The 18,421-nt window shown below is 42.0% G+C and overlaps 1 protein-coding gene across 1 annotated transcript in view; it reads right to left on the bottom strand.

The window, feature by feature from the left end:
* WBP2NL (WBP2 N-terminal like) overlaps positions 1–18,104 on the bottom strand; it is a 68,665-nt gene extending 50,561 nt beyond the window's left edge. Inside the window, exon 1 of the mRNA XM_058308847.2 lies at positions 17,978–18,104. Within this exon, the coding sequence (XP_058164830.1) occupies positions 17,978–18,039 (62 nt within the window). The 5' untranslated portion in view covers positions 18,040–18,104. The remainder of the gene's footprint in view (positions 1–17,977) is intronic.
* Positions 18,105–18,421: the final 317 nt, after the last annotated feature.

Here is an 18,421-nt window from a genome sequence, read left to right as displayed (position 1 = left end):
GGCGCCGCCCACACTTCCCGTGCCGCTGACGACAACAGAAGCGGACAAAGAAACAAGACGCAGCAAAAAGACACAGAAAACAGACAATCGGGGGAGGGGAGGGGAATTAAATAAATAAAATAAATAAATAAATAAATAAATCTTAAAAAAAAAAATCCTCTTCCTCAAGAACAGGGGTGAACATGTCCAAGTTCTGACAGATTTTTGTTGTTGTTTAGGAGGCACTGGGGATTGAACCTGGGGTCTTGTACATAGGAAGCAGGCACTCAACCACTGAACTACACCCAATCCATCTGATCATGGCTTTTGATTTGCAAATTTGCATTGCTGGGTCCTGGCTCTGAGCTATTCTTTCAACCTGTCTTGGACAAAGGCAGCAGCAATGTGACAGTCTGAATTTTGTGAATCCCAGAAAAGATTATGTTTTTTAACTAATCCATTCCTGTGGGATGACACCCTCTGATTGTATTAGATTCAGTTAAGGGACACTGATTAGATCACTTGATTAGATTGTTGCTGTTGATGTTATTAAGGTACCGGGATTGGACCCAGGACCTCATATGTGAGAAGTTGGTGCTCAACCACTAATCTACATCAGCTTTCCTGAGTTGGTTTTTTTATTCATTTAGCTTGTTGTTTTAGATTTTTCAGTAGGCACCAGGAACAGAATCTTGGACCTTGCATGTGAGAGGTGGGTGGCTCAACTGCTTGAGTCACATCTGCTCCAATAAGATTGTTTTTGATTGAACTACATCAAGGAGGCAAGACCAAGGCGGGGTCTTTGTCCAAGACAGGTCTCTGTCCTCTTATTGGAGCCTTATATAAATGGAGACACAGACACAAAAAAAGGGAGCTCTGCCATTTTGACCTGGCCATGTGAGAGAGAGGACTCAAGGAACACTAGCAACCAAAGCTGAGACACAAAGCCCCAAGAGGCTAGGCCCATGGAGCAGCTCAAGTTTGCAGATATGCAACATATGCCTGACTGCCCACAGCTGGGCTCAGGGAGAAAGTGGAGCAGCCAAGAGGAAGGCAGAGAAGGCCCAGAAAGAGACAAGCTCTATGTCTGATTACCCACAGCTGAGTTCCAGGAGACAGTAGATTCTAGAGGGCAGGGATACTTAACAAGGGGTCCATACGCCTGAACTGAGATTCAAAAAACATTATTCTTGTGGGGACTTGTTGGTGTGGGTGTGATGCCCTCTTGCCTTGTCATGTGGAAGGATGCCAGGATCACCAGTAGCTGGCTTTGATGAGAAAGCATCTCTGATGGTGCCTTGATTTGGACATTCCATGGCCTCAGAACTGTAAGATTTTCCCCTAATAAAATTCACATTAGGGAAATGATTGTGGCTCAGGCAGTTGGGCATCTGCCTACCACATGGGAGGACCTGGGTTTGGTTCCCAGTGCCTTCTAAAGAAGAGAAGCAAGACAGCGAGCTGATGCAACAGGCTGGTATGGCAAGCTGACACAACAAGATGACACAACAAAGAGACACATCGAGGAAACACAATGAGAGACACAACAAGCAGGGGGTGGAGATGGCTCAAGCAATTAGGTGCCTCCCTCCCACATGAGAGGTCCTGGATTTGATTCCCCATGCCTCCTGAAAATAAGAAAAGCACACAAAGAAAAGACACAGTGAGCAGACACAGAGCATGAGGGGAGGGGAGAAATAAATAAATTAAATTAATCTTTTTTAAAAATTCACATTATAAAAAGTCAAGCCATTTCTGGTACTTTGTATTGCCGGCCCTGTGACAAAGTAATAGAAGCAGTCATTATTTCAACTCCACCCCAGACAGGGGTGGAGGTGGTGAAGATTAAGACAGTGCGTCCTCAAGGCTGCAGGGAAGAGTTTGCTAAAGGGCAGCTCTTCCCCAAGACTGGAGTGGGCATGGCCTGGCACTCATCACAGCACTGGATTAGTGAATTTGGATGGCTGGATCCCAGCTCTGAGCTACCGTTCAATCAGCCTGAGACAAAGGCAGCAGGAAGTCACCATTTCAACTCAGTCACCGTTTCAACTCAGTCATTGACAGGGATGGAGGTGGTGGAGATTTAAAGAGGCATTGCCTCTTAAGGGCTGTGGGGTACAGCTTGCTAAAGGGTGGCATCTGCTGGGCAGGTCAGGAAAGCCATCAAAGAGGATTTTGGCACCCTTCCTGATCCCCTCCCCAGGACATATTGGAGCCAGTCTATGCCCCTTTCATGGGTCCCTTTCCCTGTTTTGACAAGGACAAACTAATTTGGGAAAGTCTTGTCTGGGTGACTCTCCTCCCAGAATTTGCACCAAAGGCAAAAGCAGCTAGAGACAATGAAAGGAATGTAAAAAAATAGACACAGGTGGGGATGGATATAGCTCAAGTGTTTGAGTGCCTGTTTCCCACGTACAAGGTCCTGGGTTCAATTTCCAGGATCTCCTTAAAACAAAACAAACAAACAAATGAAAATACCAATTCTCATGTGGGGCAGATGTAGCTTAGTGATTGAGTGCCTGCTTCCCATGTACAAGGCCCTGGTTTCAATCCCTGGTACCTTCTAAAAAGCAAAAATACAGTAGAGGCATACAAGAGCAGATGTCAACAGGCAGAAGAAAGACTCAGCAAACTAGAAGACAGGACAACTGAAATATAACAGACAGAAGAACAGATAGAGGGGGAAACAGACTTGGCCCAGTGGTTAGGGCGTCCGTCTACCACATGGGAGGTCCGCAGTTCAAACCCCGGGCCTCCTTGACCCATGTGGAGCTGGCCCATGCTCAGTGCTGATGCGCGCAAGGAGTGCCCTGCCACGCAGGGGTGTCCCTCGCGTAGGGGAGCCCCACGCGCAAGGAGTGCGCCCTATAAGGAGAGCCGCCCAGCGCAAAAGAAAGTGCAGCCTGCCCAGGAATGGTGCCGCACACACAGAGAGCTGACATAACAAGATGATGCAACAAAAAGAAACACAGATTCCCATGCCACTGACAACAACAGAAGCGGACAAAGAAGACACAGCAAATAGACACAGAGAACAGACAACTGGGGTGGAGGCGGGAAAGGGGAGAGAAATAAATTAATTTATTTATTAAAAAAAAAAAAAAGAACAGATAGAGAAAAGAATGGAAAAGATTGGGTAGTGTCTCAGGGATTAGAATGACAGAACAAAGTGCAAAAACATATGCATTCTGGATGTCACAGAAGGAGAAGAGAAGGGAAAAGGGGCAGAAAAGATATTTCAGGAAATAATAGTCAAAAATTTCCCAACTCTTATGAAAGACATAAATAAAAGACATATATATATATATATATATATATATATATATACACACACCTCCAAGAAGCTCGACATACTCCAAACAGGATACATCCTAATAGACCTACTGTGAAACACATACTAAGGAGAATGTCAAATATCAAAGATAAAAAGAGAATTCTGAAAGTAGCAAGAGAAAAGTGATTCATCATATACAAGGTACCCACAATAAAACGAAGTGCCAATTTCTCATCAGAAACCATGGAGGTGACAAGGCAGTGATATGATATATTTAAGGTGCTGAAAGTGAAAAACTGCCAACCAAAAATTCTTTATTCACCAAAGCTGTCCTTCAAGAATGAGGGAGAGTTTAAAATATTCACAGATAATAGTAATTGAGAGAGTTCAACAACAAGAGACCTGCCTATAAGAAATACTAAAGGGAATTCTGCAGGCTGAAAGGAAAAGACAGGAGAGTAGAGTGAAGAAAGGAAGAGTATCAGTAAGGGAAACTAAAGGGGTTTTTAAAAAGTGACCAAAAAATGATATATAAAAACCAAAGGATAAAATGGCTAAAGTACTGCCTTTACAGTAATAACATTTAATGTTAATGGATTAATCTCCCCAATCAAAATATGCAAAATGGATTAAAAAGTATGATCCAACTATATGCTGTTTAAAGACTCATCTTAGATCCAAAGACACAAATAGGGCAGCAGACTTGGCCCAGGGGTTAGTGCGTCTGTCTACCACATGGGATGTCCGCGGTTCAAACCCCAGGCCCCCTTGACCCGTGTGGAGCTGGCCCATGCGCAGTGCTGATGCACACAAGGAGTGTCGTGCCCCGCAGGGGTGTCCCCTGTGTAGGAGAGCCCCACGCACAAGGAGTGTGCCCCGTAAGGAGAGCTGACCAACGCAAAAGAAAGTGCAACCTGCCCAGGAATGGTGCCGCACACACGGAGAGCTGACATAACAAGATGACGCAACAAAAAGAAACACAGATTCCCGTGCCGCTGACAACAAAAAAAGCAGACAAAGAAGACGCAACAAATAGACACAGAGAACAGACAACTGGGGTGGGGGGGGAGGGGAGAGAAATTAAAAATAAATAAATCTTTAAAAAAACAAAACAAAACAAAGACACAAATAGGTTGAAAGCGAAAGTTGGGAAAAAAGGGCTTGGGGCAGGGGGAGTGGATGTGGCTCAACCAGTTGAGTGCCCACCTCCCACATCGGAGGTCCTGGGTTTGGTTCCCTGTGCCTCCTAAATAAAAAACAAACAGACAATGAGCAGACAAATGAGCAAAAAACAATGAGAAGACAACGAACAAAAACAATGAGCAAACCGATGAGGGAGCTATCCGGCTGGGGGGAAGAGCTGGAATAGCTACACAAGCATTGGACAAAATAGACTGTAAATGCAAAACCATTTTAAGAGACCAAAAAAAAGACATTATATATTAGTAAAAGGGACAATCCACCAAGAAAAAATATTAATCATAAATATTTATTCATCCAACCATAGTGCCCCAAAATACATGAGGCGAACACTGGAAAAACTGAAGGGATAAATAGATGACTCTACAATAATAGCTGGAGTCTTCAATACAACAAAAGATAGAACATCCAGACAGAGGATCAATAAGGAAACAGAACTTGGATAATATGATAAATGAACTAGACCTAACAGACATATACAGAATATTGCATGTCAAAACAGCAGGATAAACATCCTTCCTAAGTGCCTATGGATCATTCTCCATGGTAGACCACATATTGGTCACAAAACAAATCTCAGTAAATTTACTTTCTCTGACAATAATGGCATGAACCTGGAAATCAGTAACAGTGGAGTACTAGAAAATTCACAAATATATGGAAATTAAATAAAACACTCTTAAAAGTGGGTCAGAAAACAAATTGCAAACGAAACCAGTACATATCTTGAGATGAATGCAAATGTAAACACAACATATCAAAACTTATGAGAGGCAGTAAAGGCAGTGCTGCAAGAGAAATTTATAGTCCCAACTACTTATGTTTAAAAAAGAAGAGCGAGCTAAAATCAAAGACCTAAGTGCACACCTGGGGGAACTAGAAAAACAACAGCAAACCAATCCCAAAGCAAGCAAAAGGAAAGAAATAGCAAAGATTAAAGCAGAAACAAATGAAATTAAGAATTTAAAAAAATAGAATTAGCAAAACAAAAAGTTGGTTCTTTGAGATGATCAATAAAATTGGCAAACCCTTAGCTAGAATAACAAAGAAAAAAAGAGAAGATGCAAATAAATAAAATAAAAAATGAGAGGGGGGATTACTAGATCATAAGAGGATACTATGAACAACTGTACTCCAACAAATTAAACAACTTAGATGAAATGGACAATTTCCTAGAAACACACAAACAACCTAGAATTCTAGAAGAAATAGAAGACCTCAACAGACCAAGTACAAGTAAAGAGATTGAAGCAGTCATTGAAAACTTCCCAACACTGAAAAGTCCAGGACCAGATGGATTCACAGGTGAATTCTACCAATCATTCCAAGAAGAATACCAATCCTACTCAAACTCTTTCAAAAAATTGAAGAGAAGGTCACACTACCTAATTCATTCTATGAGGCCAACATCACCCTACTACCAAAACCAGATAAAGATACTACCAGAAAAGAAAATTACAGACCAATTTCTCTTAGGAATATAGATGCAAAAATCCTCAGCAAAATATTGGAAAATTGAACCCAACAGCATATTAAAAGAACTATACACCATGATCAAGTGGGTTTTATTCCAGGTACGCAAGGGTGATTCAACACAGAAAATAAATATAATGCACCACATTGACAAAATGAAGATGAAAAAACACATGATCATCTCAACTGATGCAGAAAAGGCATCTGACAAAATCCAGCTCACCTTCTTAATAAAAATGCTTTGAAAAATAGTAACAGAAGGAAAGTTCCTCACATGATAAAGGGCATACGTGAAAAAACCCACAGCTAATAATGTACTCAACAGTGAAAGACTGAAAGCTTTCCCTCTAAGATTTGGAACAAAGCAAAATGCCCACTGTCACCACTGTTATTCAACATTGTGCTAAATGTTCTAGCAAGAGGAATTCGGCAAGAAAAAGAAATAAAAGGCATCCACATGACAAAGGAAGAAGTAAAACTTACACTATTTTCAGATTACTTGATCCTATATATAGAATGTCAAAAAAACTAACAACAAAGGCACTAAAGCTAGCAAATGAGTTCAGCAAAGTGGTGAGACACAAGATCAACATGCAAAAATCAGTAGTGCTTCTATACACTAGTAATGAGCAATCTGAGGAGGAAATCAAGAAAAAAAATTCCATTTACAATAGCAACTAAAAGAATCAAATATCTAGAAATGAATTTAACCAAGAATATAAAGGTCTTGTACACAGAAAACTACAAAACATTGCTAAAAGAAATCAAAGAAGATCTAAATAAATGGAAGGACATTCCATGTTCATGGATTAGAAGACTAAATATTGTGAAGATGTCAATTCTACCCAAACTGATTTACAGAGTCAATGCAATCCCAATCAAAATTCCAACAGCCTATTTTGCAGAAATGGAAAAGCCAATTATCAAATTTATTTGGAAGGAAAACAGACCCCGAATAGCCAAAAATATCTTGAAAAAATGAAGTTGGAGGGCTCACACTTCCTGACTTTAAAGTATATTACAATCAAGTGGATTTGGCCCAATGGGTAGGGCATCCCCCTGCCACATGGGAGGTCCAAGGTTCAAACCCAGGGCCTCCTGACCTGTTTGATGAGCTGGCCCACGTGCAGTGCTGATGTGTACAAGGAGTGCTGTGCCATGCAGGGGTGTCCCCCATGTAGAGGAGCCCCACACGCAAGGAGTGCGCCCCATACAGAGAGCCACCCAGAGTGAAAAAAGTGCAGCCTGCCCAGGAGTGGGGCCACACACATGGAAAGCTGACACAGCAAGATGACACAACAAAAAGAGACATGGATTCCGGGTGCTGCTGACAAGAATACAGATGGACACAGAAGAACACACAGTGAAGGGACAGAGAGCAGACAACTGGGGGGTGGGGAGAGAAATAAATAAAAATAAATAAATAAATCCTTAAAAAATAAAAAATATTACAAAGCTACGTGATCAAAACAGCATGGTACTGACATAATGATAGATATATTGACCAATGGAACCAAACTGAGTATTTAGAAATAGATCCTCATATCTATGGCCAATTGATTTTTAACAAGGCTGCCAAGTCCACTCAACTGGGAAAGAATAGTCTATTCAACAAATGGTGCTGGGAGAACTGGATATCCATATTCAAAAGAATGAAAGAGGGCCATTATCTCATACCATATACAAAAATTACCTCAAAATAGATCAAAGACCTGCATGTAAGAACCAGGTATAAAACTCCTAGAAAAAAATGTAGGGGAGCACCTTCAAGATCTTATGATAAGAGATGGTTTCGTATACTTTACACCCAAAACACAACCAATGAAAGAACAAAAGGTAAATGGGACCTCTTTAAAATTAAAAACTTTTGTGCAACAAAGAACTCTGTTAAGAAAGTGAAAAGACAACTTATTTAATGAGAGAAAATATTTGGCAACCACATATTCAATAAGGGTTTAATATGCAGAATATATAAAGAAATCCTCAATGCAACAATAAAAAGATTAGGAAGCAGTTTTGGCTCAACTGATAGAGCGTCCTCCTACCATATGGAGGGTTCAGGGTTCAATACCCAGGACCTCCTGACCTGTGTGGTGAACTCGCCCACGTGCAGTGCTGATGCAGGCAAGGAATGCCATGTGGGTTATCCCCCACATAGGAGTACCCCACGCGTAAGGAGTGCGCCCCACAAGGAGAGCCACCACACGTGAGAAAAACGCAGCCCACCCAGGAATGGTGCCGCACACACAGAGAGCTGACGCAGCAAGATGACGCAACAAGAAAAGTGACACAGTTTCCCAGTGCCGCATAACAGGAATGCAAGCAGACACAGAAGAACACACAGAGAATGGGCACAGAGAGCAGACAATGGAGGGGGAGGGGAGAGAAATAAATAAATCTTAAAAAAAACAACAACAACAACAAAAAAGACAATCAACCCAAATTAAAAATGGGCACATTTTTATAATTGTACTATTTTTTTTCTCTCCCCTTCCCAGACCCTCCCCCAGTTGTCTGCTCTCTGTGTCCATTCTCTGTGTGTTCTTCTGCGTCCACTTGTGTCGGCGGCACCGCAATCTGTGTCTTGTTTTGTTGCATCATCTTGCTGTGTCAGCTGTGTGTGCGGCACCATTCCTGGGCAGGCTGACCTTTTTTCACACTGGGTGGCTCTCCTTACAGGGCGTGCTTCTTGCGCATAGGGCTCCCCTACGTGGAGGACTTCCCTGCATGGCACGGCATTCCTTGCATGCATCAGCACTGCGCATGGGCCAGCCTATCACATGGGTCAAGAGGCCCTGAGTTTGAAACTTGGACCTCCCATGTGGTAGGCAGACGCCCTATCTGTTGGGCCAAATCTGCTTCCCTAGTTGTACTGTTAACTACAGTCTGGTTTCACTAAAGGTTCACTGTGTAGTACAGTTCCATCGATTTTTTTATCCTAATTTTTATTGTTGCCATAAATATCACCTAGCATTTCCTCTCTTAACCACATTAGATATATGTATATATATATATTTTTAATATTTATTTTTATTTATTTCTCCCTTGTTGTTTGTGCTTGCTGTCTGCTCATCTTCTTTTTTTTTTTTTCAAGATTTATTTATTTATAATCCCGCCCCCCTCCCCGGGTTGTCTGTTCTCTGTGTCTATTTGCTGCGTCTTGTTTCTTTGTCCGCTTCTGTTGTCGTCAGTGGCACGGGAAGTGTGGGTGGCGCCATTCCTGGGCAGGCTGCACTTTCTTTCGCACTGGGCGGCTCTCCTTATGGGTGCACTCCTTGCGCGTGGGGCTCCCCTACGCAGGGGACACCCCTGTGTGGCACAGCACTCCTTGCGTGCATCAGCACTGCACATGGACCAGCTCCACACGGGTTAAGGAGGCCCTGGGTTTGAACCGCGGACCTCCCATGTGGTAGACGGACGCCCTAACCACTGGGTCAAGTCCGTTTCCCTCATCTTCTTTTTTAGGAGGCATCGGAAACAGATCCTGGGGACTCCCATGTGGAAGGGAGGCACTTAATCACTGGAGCCACCTCCACTTCCTTAGATATATATTTTAGTGCTGTTAGTTATGTTCACAATGTTGTGCTCCCATCACCACCATTCAGTACCAAAACATATCCAACATTCTAAATAGGAACCATATATATTTTAGGAGGTACCAGGGATTGAACCTGAGACCTCATACATGTAAATCACGTGCTCAGCCACTGAGCTACACCCACTCCACCCTGTATATTTTAAGCCTCAACTTCCCATTCTCGATCCCCACCCCATCTCCTAGTAACCGATATTCTAGATCTGAATCTATGAGTTTGTATTCTAATTATTTCATATAAGTGAGATCATACAATATTTGTCTTTTGTATCTGGCTCATTTCACTCAACCGATGTCTTCAAGGTTGAGCCACATTGCCGTATGTATTTGAACTCTATTCCTTTTTATGGCTGAATAATATTCCATTGTGTGTTTATACTACATTTTATTTATCCATTCATGTACACTTGAGTTGCTTCCATGTTTTGGCAGTTACAAATAACACCGCTATGAACACTGCTGTACAAATATCTGTTCAAGTCCCCACTTTCAATTCATTTGAGTATATACCTAGCAATGGGATTGTGGGGTCATATAGTAATTCTATACTTAACTTTCTGAGGACCTGCCAAACTGTCTTCCACAGCTGTTGCACCTTTTTACGTTGCCACCAGCAATAAGTGAGTTCCTATTTCTCCACATCCTCTACACCACTTCTATATAGCAAGCCATCCTAAAGGGTGTGAAACGATATCTCATTGTGGTTTTGATTTGCATTTCCCTAAGGGCTAATGATGTTGAGCATCTTTTCATGTATTTTCTGGCCATATGTGTATCTTCTTTGGAGAGATGTCTATTCAATTCTTTTTTCAATTGGGTTGTCCTTCTGTAGTTAAGTTGAAGCATCTCTTTATATATTCTGGATATTAAATCTTTATCAGATATGTGGTTTTCAGATATTTTCTCCCATCATGTAGGTTTTCATTTACTTTCATGATAAAGTCTTTGATACACAAAAGTTTTCAAGTTTTATGAGGCCCCATTTATTTATTTTGTTCCTCATGCTTTTGATGTAAAGTCTAAGAAATTATTTCCTAATACAAGGTCCTGGAGACACTTCCCTATGTTTTCTTCTAGGAGTTTGATAGTTCTGGTTCTTCTATTTTGGTGTTTGATCATCTTTGAGTTGATTTTTGTGTAAAATATAATAGGGACCCTCCTTTTTTTTGCAAATGGAGATCCAGTTTTCCCAGTACTATTTGTTGAAAAGACTATTCTTTACCAATTGAGTGGTCTTTGCCCCTTGTCAAAAATCAATTGTCCATAAATATGATGGCTGATTTCTGAGTTCTCAATTCAATTCCATTGGTCTATATGTCTTGTCCTTGTGTCAGTTCCATGCTGTTCTGATTACTGTGGTTTTGTAATAAATTTTAAGATCAGGAAGTGTGAATCTTCCAACTTCATTCTTTTTTTCCAAGATGGCTTTGGCTATTCAGGGCCCCTTACCCATCCATATAAATTTTATGATTGGCTTTTCCATTTCTGTAAAGAAGGTTGTTGGAATTTTAATTGCAGTTGCATTGAATCTATAAATTGTTTTGGGTATAACTGGCATCTTAATGATATTTAGTCTTTCAATTCATGAACATGGAATGTCCTTCCAGTTATTTAGGTCTTCTTTTATTTCTTTTAGCCATGTTTTGTAGTTTTCTGTGTGTAAATCCTTTACATCATTGGTTAGATTTATTCCTAGATATTCTTTTAGTTGCTTTTGTAAATGGAATTTTTTCTTGATTTCTTTTTCAGATTTTTCATTGCTTATGTATAGAAACACTACTCAGTTTTGAGTGTTGAGCTGATACCCCACCACTTTGCTGAATTCACTGATTAGCCCTTACAGCTTTGTTGACGGATTTTTTCAGGGTTTCGTGTATACAGGATCATGTAACCTGCAAATAGGGAAAATGTTACTACTTCCTTTCCAGTTTGGGTGTCTTTTATTTCTTTTACCTACCTAATTCTTCTGGAAAGAACTTCCAGTACAATGTTGAGTAACAGTGGTGACAGTGAGCATCCTTGTCTTATTCCTGATCTTAGAGGGAAAGTTTTGAGTTTTTCTCCATTAAATATGATGTTAGCTATGGGTTTTTCATATATGCCCTTCATCATGTTGAGGAAATTTCCTTCTATTCCTCGTGTTACAAGTGTTTTTATCAAGAAGCTGTGCTGGATTTTGTCATATGCCTTTTCTGCATTAATTGAGATTATCATGGTTTTGTTTTGTTTTCCTTCTTTCTGTTAATGTTTAATGTGGTGTATTACATCAGTTGATTTTATGTTGGACGACTCTTGCAAATCAGGGATAAATCCCATTTTAATGTGTTATGTAATTTTTTAAATGTGCCAATGGATTCAATTTGCTAGTATTTTGTCAAGGAGTTTTGCACTTATATTCATAAGAGATATTAGTTTGTATTCTTTTCTTGTGGCATCTTTTTCTGGTTTGGGTAAAAGGTTGATGGCCTCATAGAATGTTTTAGGGAGTGTTTCCTCCTCTTCAACTTTTTTTGGAAGAGTTTGAACATAACGGAGTTAAGTCTTCTTTGAATATTTGGTAAAATTCCCCTATGAAGCCATATGTTCCTGGGCTTTTCTTTCCTGGGAGTTTGTTTTTCGTTTTTTTAGGAGGTAACAGAGTTTGAACCCAGGAACTCATACATGGGAAATAGGTACTCAACCACTGAGCTACACTTCCTCCCCAGTGAGTTTTTTTTTTTATTACTGATTTGATCTCTTTGAACTGATTGGTTTGTTGAGATATATGAGTCATCATAGGTTGTTTCCAGAAATTTGTCCATTTCATCTAGGTTATCTAATTTATTGGTGTACAGTGTTGATTCCCCCTATTTTTTGTTTACTCCCTATTTGATGAATCCACAATAATCTTTGTTATATCCTTTCTTCTCACTTTGGGTTTAATTTGCTCTTCTTTTTCTAGTTCTTCCAGTTTTGAGGTTAGCCCTCCGATTTGAGGTCTTTCTTCTTTTTTAATGTAAGCATTGAGATATAAATTTCCCTCTCAGCACCGTCTTTGCTGCATTCCATAAGTTTTATTTTTTTTATTCCCCCCCCCTCCCCATATCTGTCTGCTCATTGTCAGCTCATCTTCTTTAGGAGGCACTGGGAACTGAACCCAGGACCTCCCATGTCCTGGACAAGTGCCTAACCGCTTGACCCACTTCCACTCTCTGCTGGTTACATCATCTGCTGGTTGAAGCATTCGCTGGTTGTGGCTTCTGTTGGTTAGGTTGTCTGCTGGTTGCGGCAGGTGTGCTAGTTGTGGTGTCTGCTGGCTATGGTGTCTGCTCATTGTGGCATCTGCTCATCTTCTTTAGGAGGCACCAGCAAAAGAACCAGGACCTCCCATGTGGGAGGCAGATGCCCAATTGCTTGAGTCACATTTGCTCCCTCCCATAAGTTGTGGGGTTTTTTAAAATCTATTTATTTGTTTGTTCGTTTGTTTGTTTATATATCTCTCCACCCCCCATTATCTGCTCTCTGTATCCATTTGCTATGTGTTCTTCTGTGTCTGCCTGTCTTCTCTTTAGGCGGCACCAGGAACCAATCCCAGGACCTTCCAGAGTAGGAGAGAGATACTCAATCTCTTGTGCCACCTCAGCTCCCTGGTCTGCTGACTCTCTTATTGACTCTCCTCTGTGTCTCTTTTTGTTGTATCATCTTGTTAAGCCAGCTCTCTACTTGGGCCAGCTTGTCGCTATAGGCCAGCACTCCTGCGTGGGCCAGCACTCTGCTCAGGCCAGCTCACTGCACAGGCCAGCACTCCATGTGGGGGCAGCTCTCCACTTGGGCTAGCTCACCGCATGGGCCAGCTTGCCTTCACCAGGAGGCCCCAGGAATCAAACCCTGGACCTCCCATATGGGAGATGGGAGCCCAGTTGCTTGAGCCACATCCGCTTCCTGTCCCATAAGTTCTTGTATGTTATATTTTCATTTTCATTTGCCTCAAGAGATTTCTTAATTTCCCTTTTGATTTCCTCTTTCACCCATTGGTTGTTTAAGAGTACCAATGGCTATTTTCTACAGAAAGCTGATCCCAAAGTTCATATAGAATTGCAAGGGGCCTAGACAGCCAAAGCAATCTTGGAAGAAAGAAAAAAAAAAAAAAGGTAAAGGACTCACACTTGCTGATTTCAAAACTTGTTATGCAACTACAGTTATCAATATACATCTATGGCCACCTAATTTTTTATTAGTTTCAAAACCATTCAAAGAAGAAAGTACAGTTTTTTCAACAAATGGTGCTGGGACAATTGGGTACTCAAATACAAAAGAATGAATTTGGAATATAAACAAAAATGAATTCAAAATGGATCAAAGACCTAAATGTAAGAGCTAAAACTATAAAAGTCTTGGACGGAAACATAGGTGTAATTCTTCATAGCTTTAGATTAGGCAACAGTTTCTTAAATATGACCCTGAAAGCACAAGCATCCAAAGAAAAAATAGATAAATTGGACTTCATCAAAATTCAACTTTTGTGCATCAAAGCATAAAGAAAATGAAGAGAATCTAAAGGATGGGGGAAAATTTTGCAAATTATATATCTGATAAGTATCTAGAATATATAAAGAACTCTTATAACTCAACAAGAAGACAAACAACACAATTTAAAAATGGGCAAAGGACTTCAATAGACACTTCTCCAAAAAAGATATTCAAATGGCCAATAAGCATAAGAACAGATGCTCAGTCAACATCATTAGCTATTAAAGAAATGCAAATTAAAACTACAATGATACTACTTCACACTCACTTGGCTAGCTAAAATAATAATAAATAAATAAATAAATAAACTGTTGGCAAAGATACAGAGAAATAGGAACCCTTATATGTTGTTGATAAAATGTAAAATGGTACAGCCACTGTGAACAACAGTTTGGTGGTTCCTCAGAAAATTAAACTTAGAATTATCACATGACCCAGCAATTCCTACTCTTAGGTATTTACCCAAAAGAACTGGGACTTCAATAGATACTTGCACACCATCACACCATTATTCACAATAGCCAAAAGTAGATACAACCTAAATGGCCATGTACTGGTGAATGGATAAACAAAATATGATATATCCATACAAGGGAATAGTATTCAGCCATAAAAGGAATGAAGTATTGATACACACTCCAACATGAATGAACATTGAAAACAACTATGCTAAGTTAAAGATGCCAGACAGAAAAGGTCACATATAATATCATTCCATTTACATAAAATGTAAATGGAACAAATTCATGGGACAGAATACAGATGGTGGCTGTTAGGGGTTTGGGGGTGGGTAAGAATGGGGAATGACTGCTTCATTGGTACAGGGTTTCTTTATCTGTTGATGATATGTTCTGGAATCAGATGGTGGCGATAATTACACAACATTGTGAATGTACTAAAAGCCAGTGAATTGTACACTGTATGTGAATTTTATATTATGTGAATTTTACCACAACTTTTTAAAAATGGGTTTTTTGATTAAGCAAAAAAGCTCAAAATATAAATCAAATAAAAAGACTATGAAGTAATAGTCCACTGATCTTTGGATCTGGGGAAAAAAGTCATTAGAAACTGAAGGTGATCTTTTTCTCCAACAAAATATAGAAGTAAGAAAAAGAAGCCCATAGGAGATGGGGATATGAATTTTGCTTTACAAGTACTGAATTTTTCAGGAGGTAGGAGTATACTTGCAAATTCTTACTGTCACATCCTTGGGTCGACATCTTCTACAGGAGGGTTTCTCAACCTTGGCACAACTGACATTTTGGGCTAGATAGTTCTTTGCTGTGGGGAGCTGTCCTAGTCATTGTAGGTCAGCTTAGCAGCATCTCTGCCTCCAGTAGCTCTACACACCAGATGCCAGTAGCACATTCCACTCTGCCCCAAATTGTGACAACTAAAAAAGTCTCCAGACATTGACAAATGTCCCCTATGGCGTCAAACTGCTTCAGGCTAAGGACCACTGTCCTACCAGGATGGCACACTGGTTGCAAAAATTCAATGAAAGTAGAGGACAGCAAAACAAAGATGAAAGTTTGCCATCTTGGTAAATGGTATAATGTGGAGAACAGATTTATGAGAAAGGGGAAAAACTGCAGATGAAATTTCATAGTACTCTTTAATATTATCTTGCCCCCAGCACTAACTAGAACCTCAGCAAGGGTTCACGCTGTAACGGTTAATGATCTGAACCTAAGATAATGCCCTTTTTAATTCACTGAGCTCCAAGTAAGTGCCAAATACTCAATAAGCAAGGACTTTACATACAACTAGGTTGTAAGTAGGCGACCCAACTAAAAAGTGATAGTTCTGACATTTGAACCAGTCATCAAAAGATAAGCTATTAAAAAATGGACAAAGTTTATGAACCAAGGAAATTTACCAAAGACATGTAAATAGTCAAAACATGAAAAAATAAGTTCACTAGTAATAAAGAAATACAAATTTTGAAGATTCCATTATTCTTTTATCACAGACTGGCAAAAACAGCAAAGATTAGCATCAGATGATGGCATGGGTATGGGAAAATGGACACTGAATACTGCGAGAAATGTTAGTTGTTAAAATTCTGAAGGGCAATTTTCACAATATCTATATATTTTAATCTTTTTTAAAAGTTTCTGTTTCTGACTCCACAATTCCATCCCAGAAATAGATCCCAAAGAAAAAACCTGACAGGTGGGCAAAGATATATTTTCAAAACTGTTCACTACAGCGATGTTTATAGTGATGAGAAATTAATAACCAGAATTTCCCAAGTGGGGACTTGAGTAAATAAAGATTTATACACAGCGCAATAACAGCCATTGAAAATAAAGACAGTGAAAAAAGTATTCACAATATATTGGCAAATAAGGAAAACAAATTACAAAAGAGTCAGAAAAATTGAAGTGTATATTTCTACAAGGGAAAGCTCACAAAGGTATATAACAAAATGTAAAAAGCACTGATGTTGGAATTTGGGGTAATGTGAAAATATTTTTTTTTCTAGAGTGAATACATACGGTACTTATCTGCACCTGTTTTGAAATATGGGTAGTGGTACCTCAATGCTTCCCCTCTTTACCAGTAGAATCTGGCCCTTACATTCAAGATTTCTCAGCTGAGATGAGAAAAAAAGAAAGAAAAAGTCTCCACATCACAGAGCCAAGGTTCAGTCAACTTTCTCCCTCCCACGCTTTCTTTAAAGGTAGTTACTATCCACGAAGCCAGAGCACTGCCAGGGCCCTGTTGGTGGAGAAAGCAGAGTGGCAGGCCTTTTCCTTTCTGAGGGATAGCTGGAGTAGAGTTAATGCACAGTGCCTAGATTCAAAGCCAAGTTCCAAGTACAAGCCCGGCCCTGGGACTTGGAGCAAATCCTTTAATCTCTCTCGGTGGCGGTTTCTTGCCTGTGACAGAGCAGTTACAAGAAGAAAACTCTTAGAACAGTTGTGCTTGGCATGTTTAAGGGCTCACCAAATGCTAGTATTAAGTACTCAAGAGTACAGAATAGACTCCATAAAGATAATTCGCAGGACCACAATAATATCAGCATTTCTGTTATGGTTATTTAAAAAAAAAAAAGCTTCATTTCCTGCCTCCAACACGCAAACAGAGTAACGAGCGAATCGGTGGCCCAGTGCGGTTGGCCCACCCCCGGATTAGCACGTGTTCGCGGCACCGTGGGACAAGCACGCGGGTCCCAGTGGCCAGGGTGGAGAGCGACCGTCGCCTCCCATAAACCCGAACAGAGCAGCAGGGGCCTTTCAGGCCCAGGGAGGACGTGCCAGCTTGACGCCCCGCGCAGTTCTGTCAAGAAAATATTCTGGAGATGGAAGCCTGGGGAAAAGATCCAGGCATCAGCGTTTGGCAAGGGCTCCAGGGATCTTTCTAAAAATGGCGAGGTGGGAAAGCTGAGGAGTGGGCCTGGAAGAGGGGAGCGGGGGAGAGTCGAGGCTCCTCCTGGCTAAGGCAAGCGAAGGGGGCCGCGTCCTGGCCGCCACCGACGAGGGTGCGGCGCAGCTCGGCGCCCTCCAGTTCGGGGCCTCTCCCCCAAGACCCGCGCGCCTTCTCTTCACCTGGTTCCCGAGAGCCGGGGGCGGGCTGCGCCGGAGACCCAGCGAACGCCGCAAAGGCGGAACGCTTCCCCCCGCAGCCGCCCGGCGGCTCTGTCAGGAGGGCTTTCTTCTCAGCCCCGCGCGCTCCCCACAACACACCCAAGAGCAGGCGCGCTCCAGCCCCCTCACGCCTCGAGGTGGCGCGCGCTCCCGCCCCGCGCCCCCGCCCCCACAGCCGCGAGGCCGCAGACCCGCGAGGGGCGCGCGCTCCCAGACATGGGGGGGCGGAGCTGGAGGGCGGCTGTCGAAACAGGCGGGAAAGTCCCTGATTCGCTGAGCGCTTGCGGGCCACCGAGGTCTACCCGCTTCGGCTCCTCCCCCTGGCAGGAATCCGGGGGTTCCCTCAGGCACCTTTCCCCTTCAGGGATGATGGCCCCGTGGCGGTTGGCTGTGTGGTTCTGATTCACCGCCATCTTGCTCCCGGCCCACGCCCGCCGCCCCTCAGCGGGGGAAGGGGCGGGATCTTAGCCGACCCGTGGGGCGGGGCTCGGAAGGGGAGGGCGGAGATTATGGCGCAAGGGCCGGGAGCGAGTGAGCGACGGGGGTGGTCACGTGAGGGGGGCGGTCAGAGGACGAGGCGGGGCCAGGGCTGGGACACGCCCCTGCAGGCTAACGCTGGCAGTTGCCCCCAGGAGCGGGTGGCACCTGCCCTTCCTCCTCCAAAGGGTGATTCTGAGAATCCAGTGCCAAAGGCTTCGAGGCCTAAAATGCTAAACTTCTTTTTACTTCGGTTACACCTCACAGATAGCTCCAGAAGTCATTCAAATGGCACCAGAGGTCTTCATCCACAGGAAT

Source organism: Dasypus novemcinctus, chromosome 12 (assembly GCF_030445035.2).
Source record: "Dasypus novemcinctus isolate mDasNov1 chromosome 12, mDasNov1.1.hap2, whole genome shotgun sequence".
Taxonomy (NCBI): domain Eukaryota; kingdom Metazoa; phylum Chordata; class Mammalia; order Cingulata; family Dasypodidae; genus Dasypus; species Dasypus novemcinctus.
The sequence above is the reverse complement of the archived record's forward strand: the minus strand, read 5'-3'. Positions and strand labels throughout refer to the sequence as shown.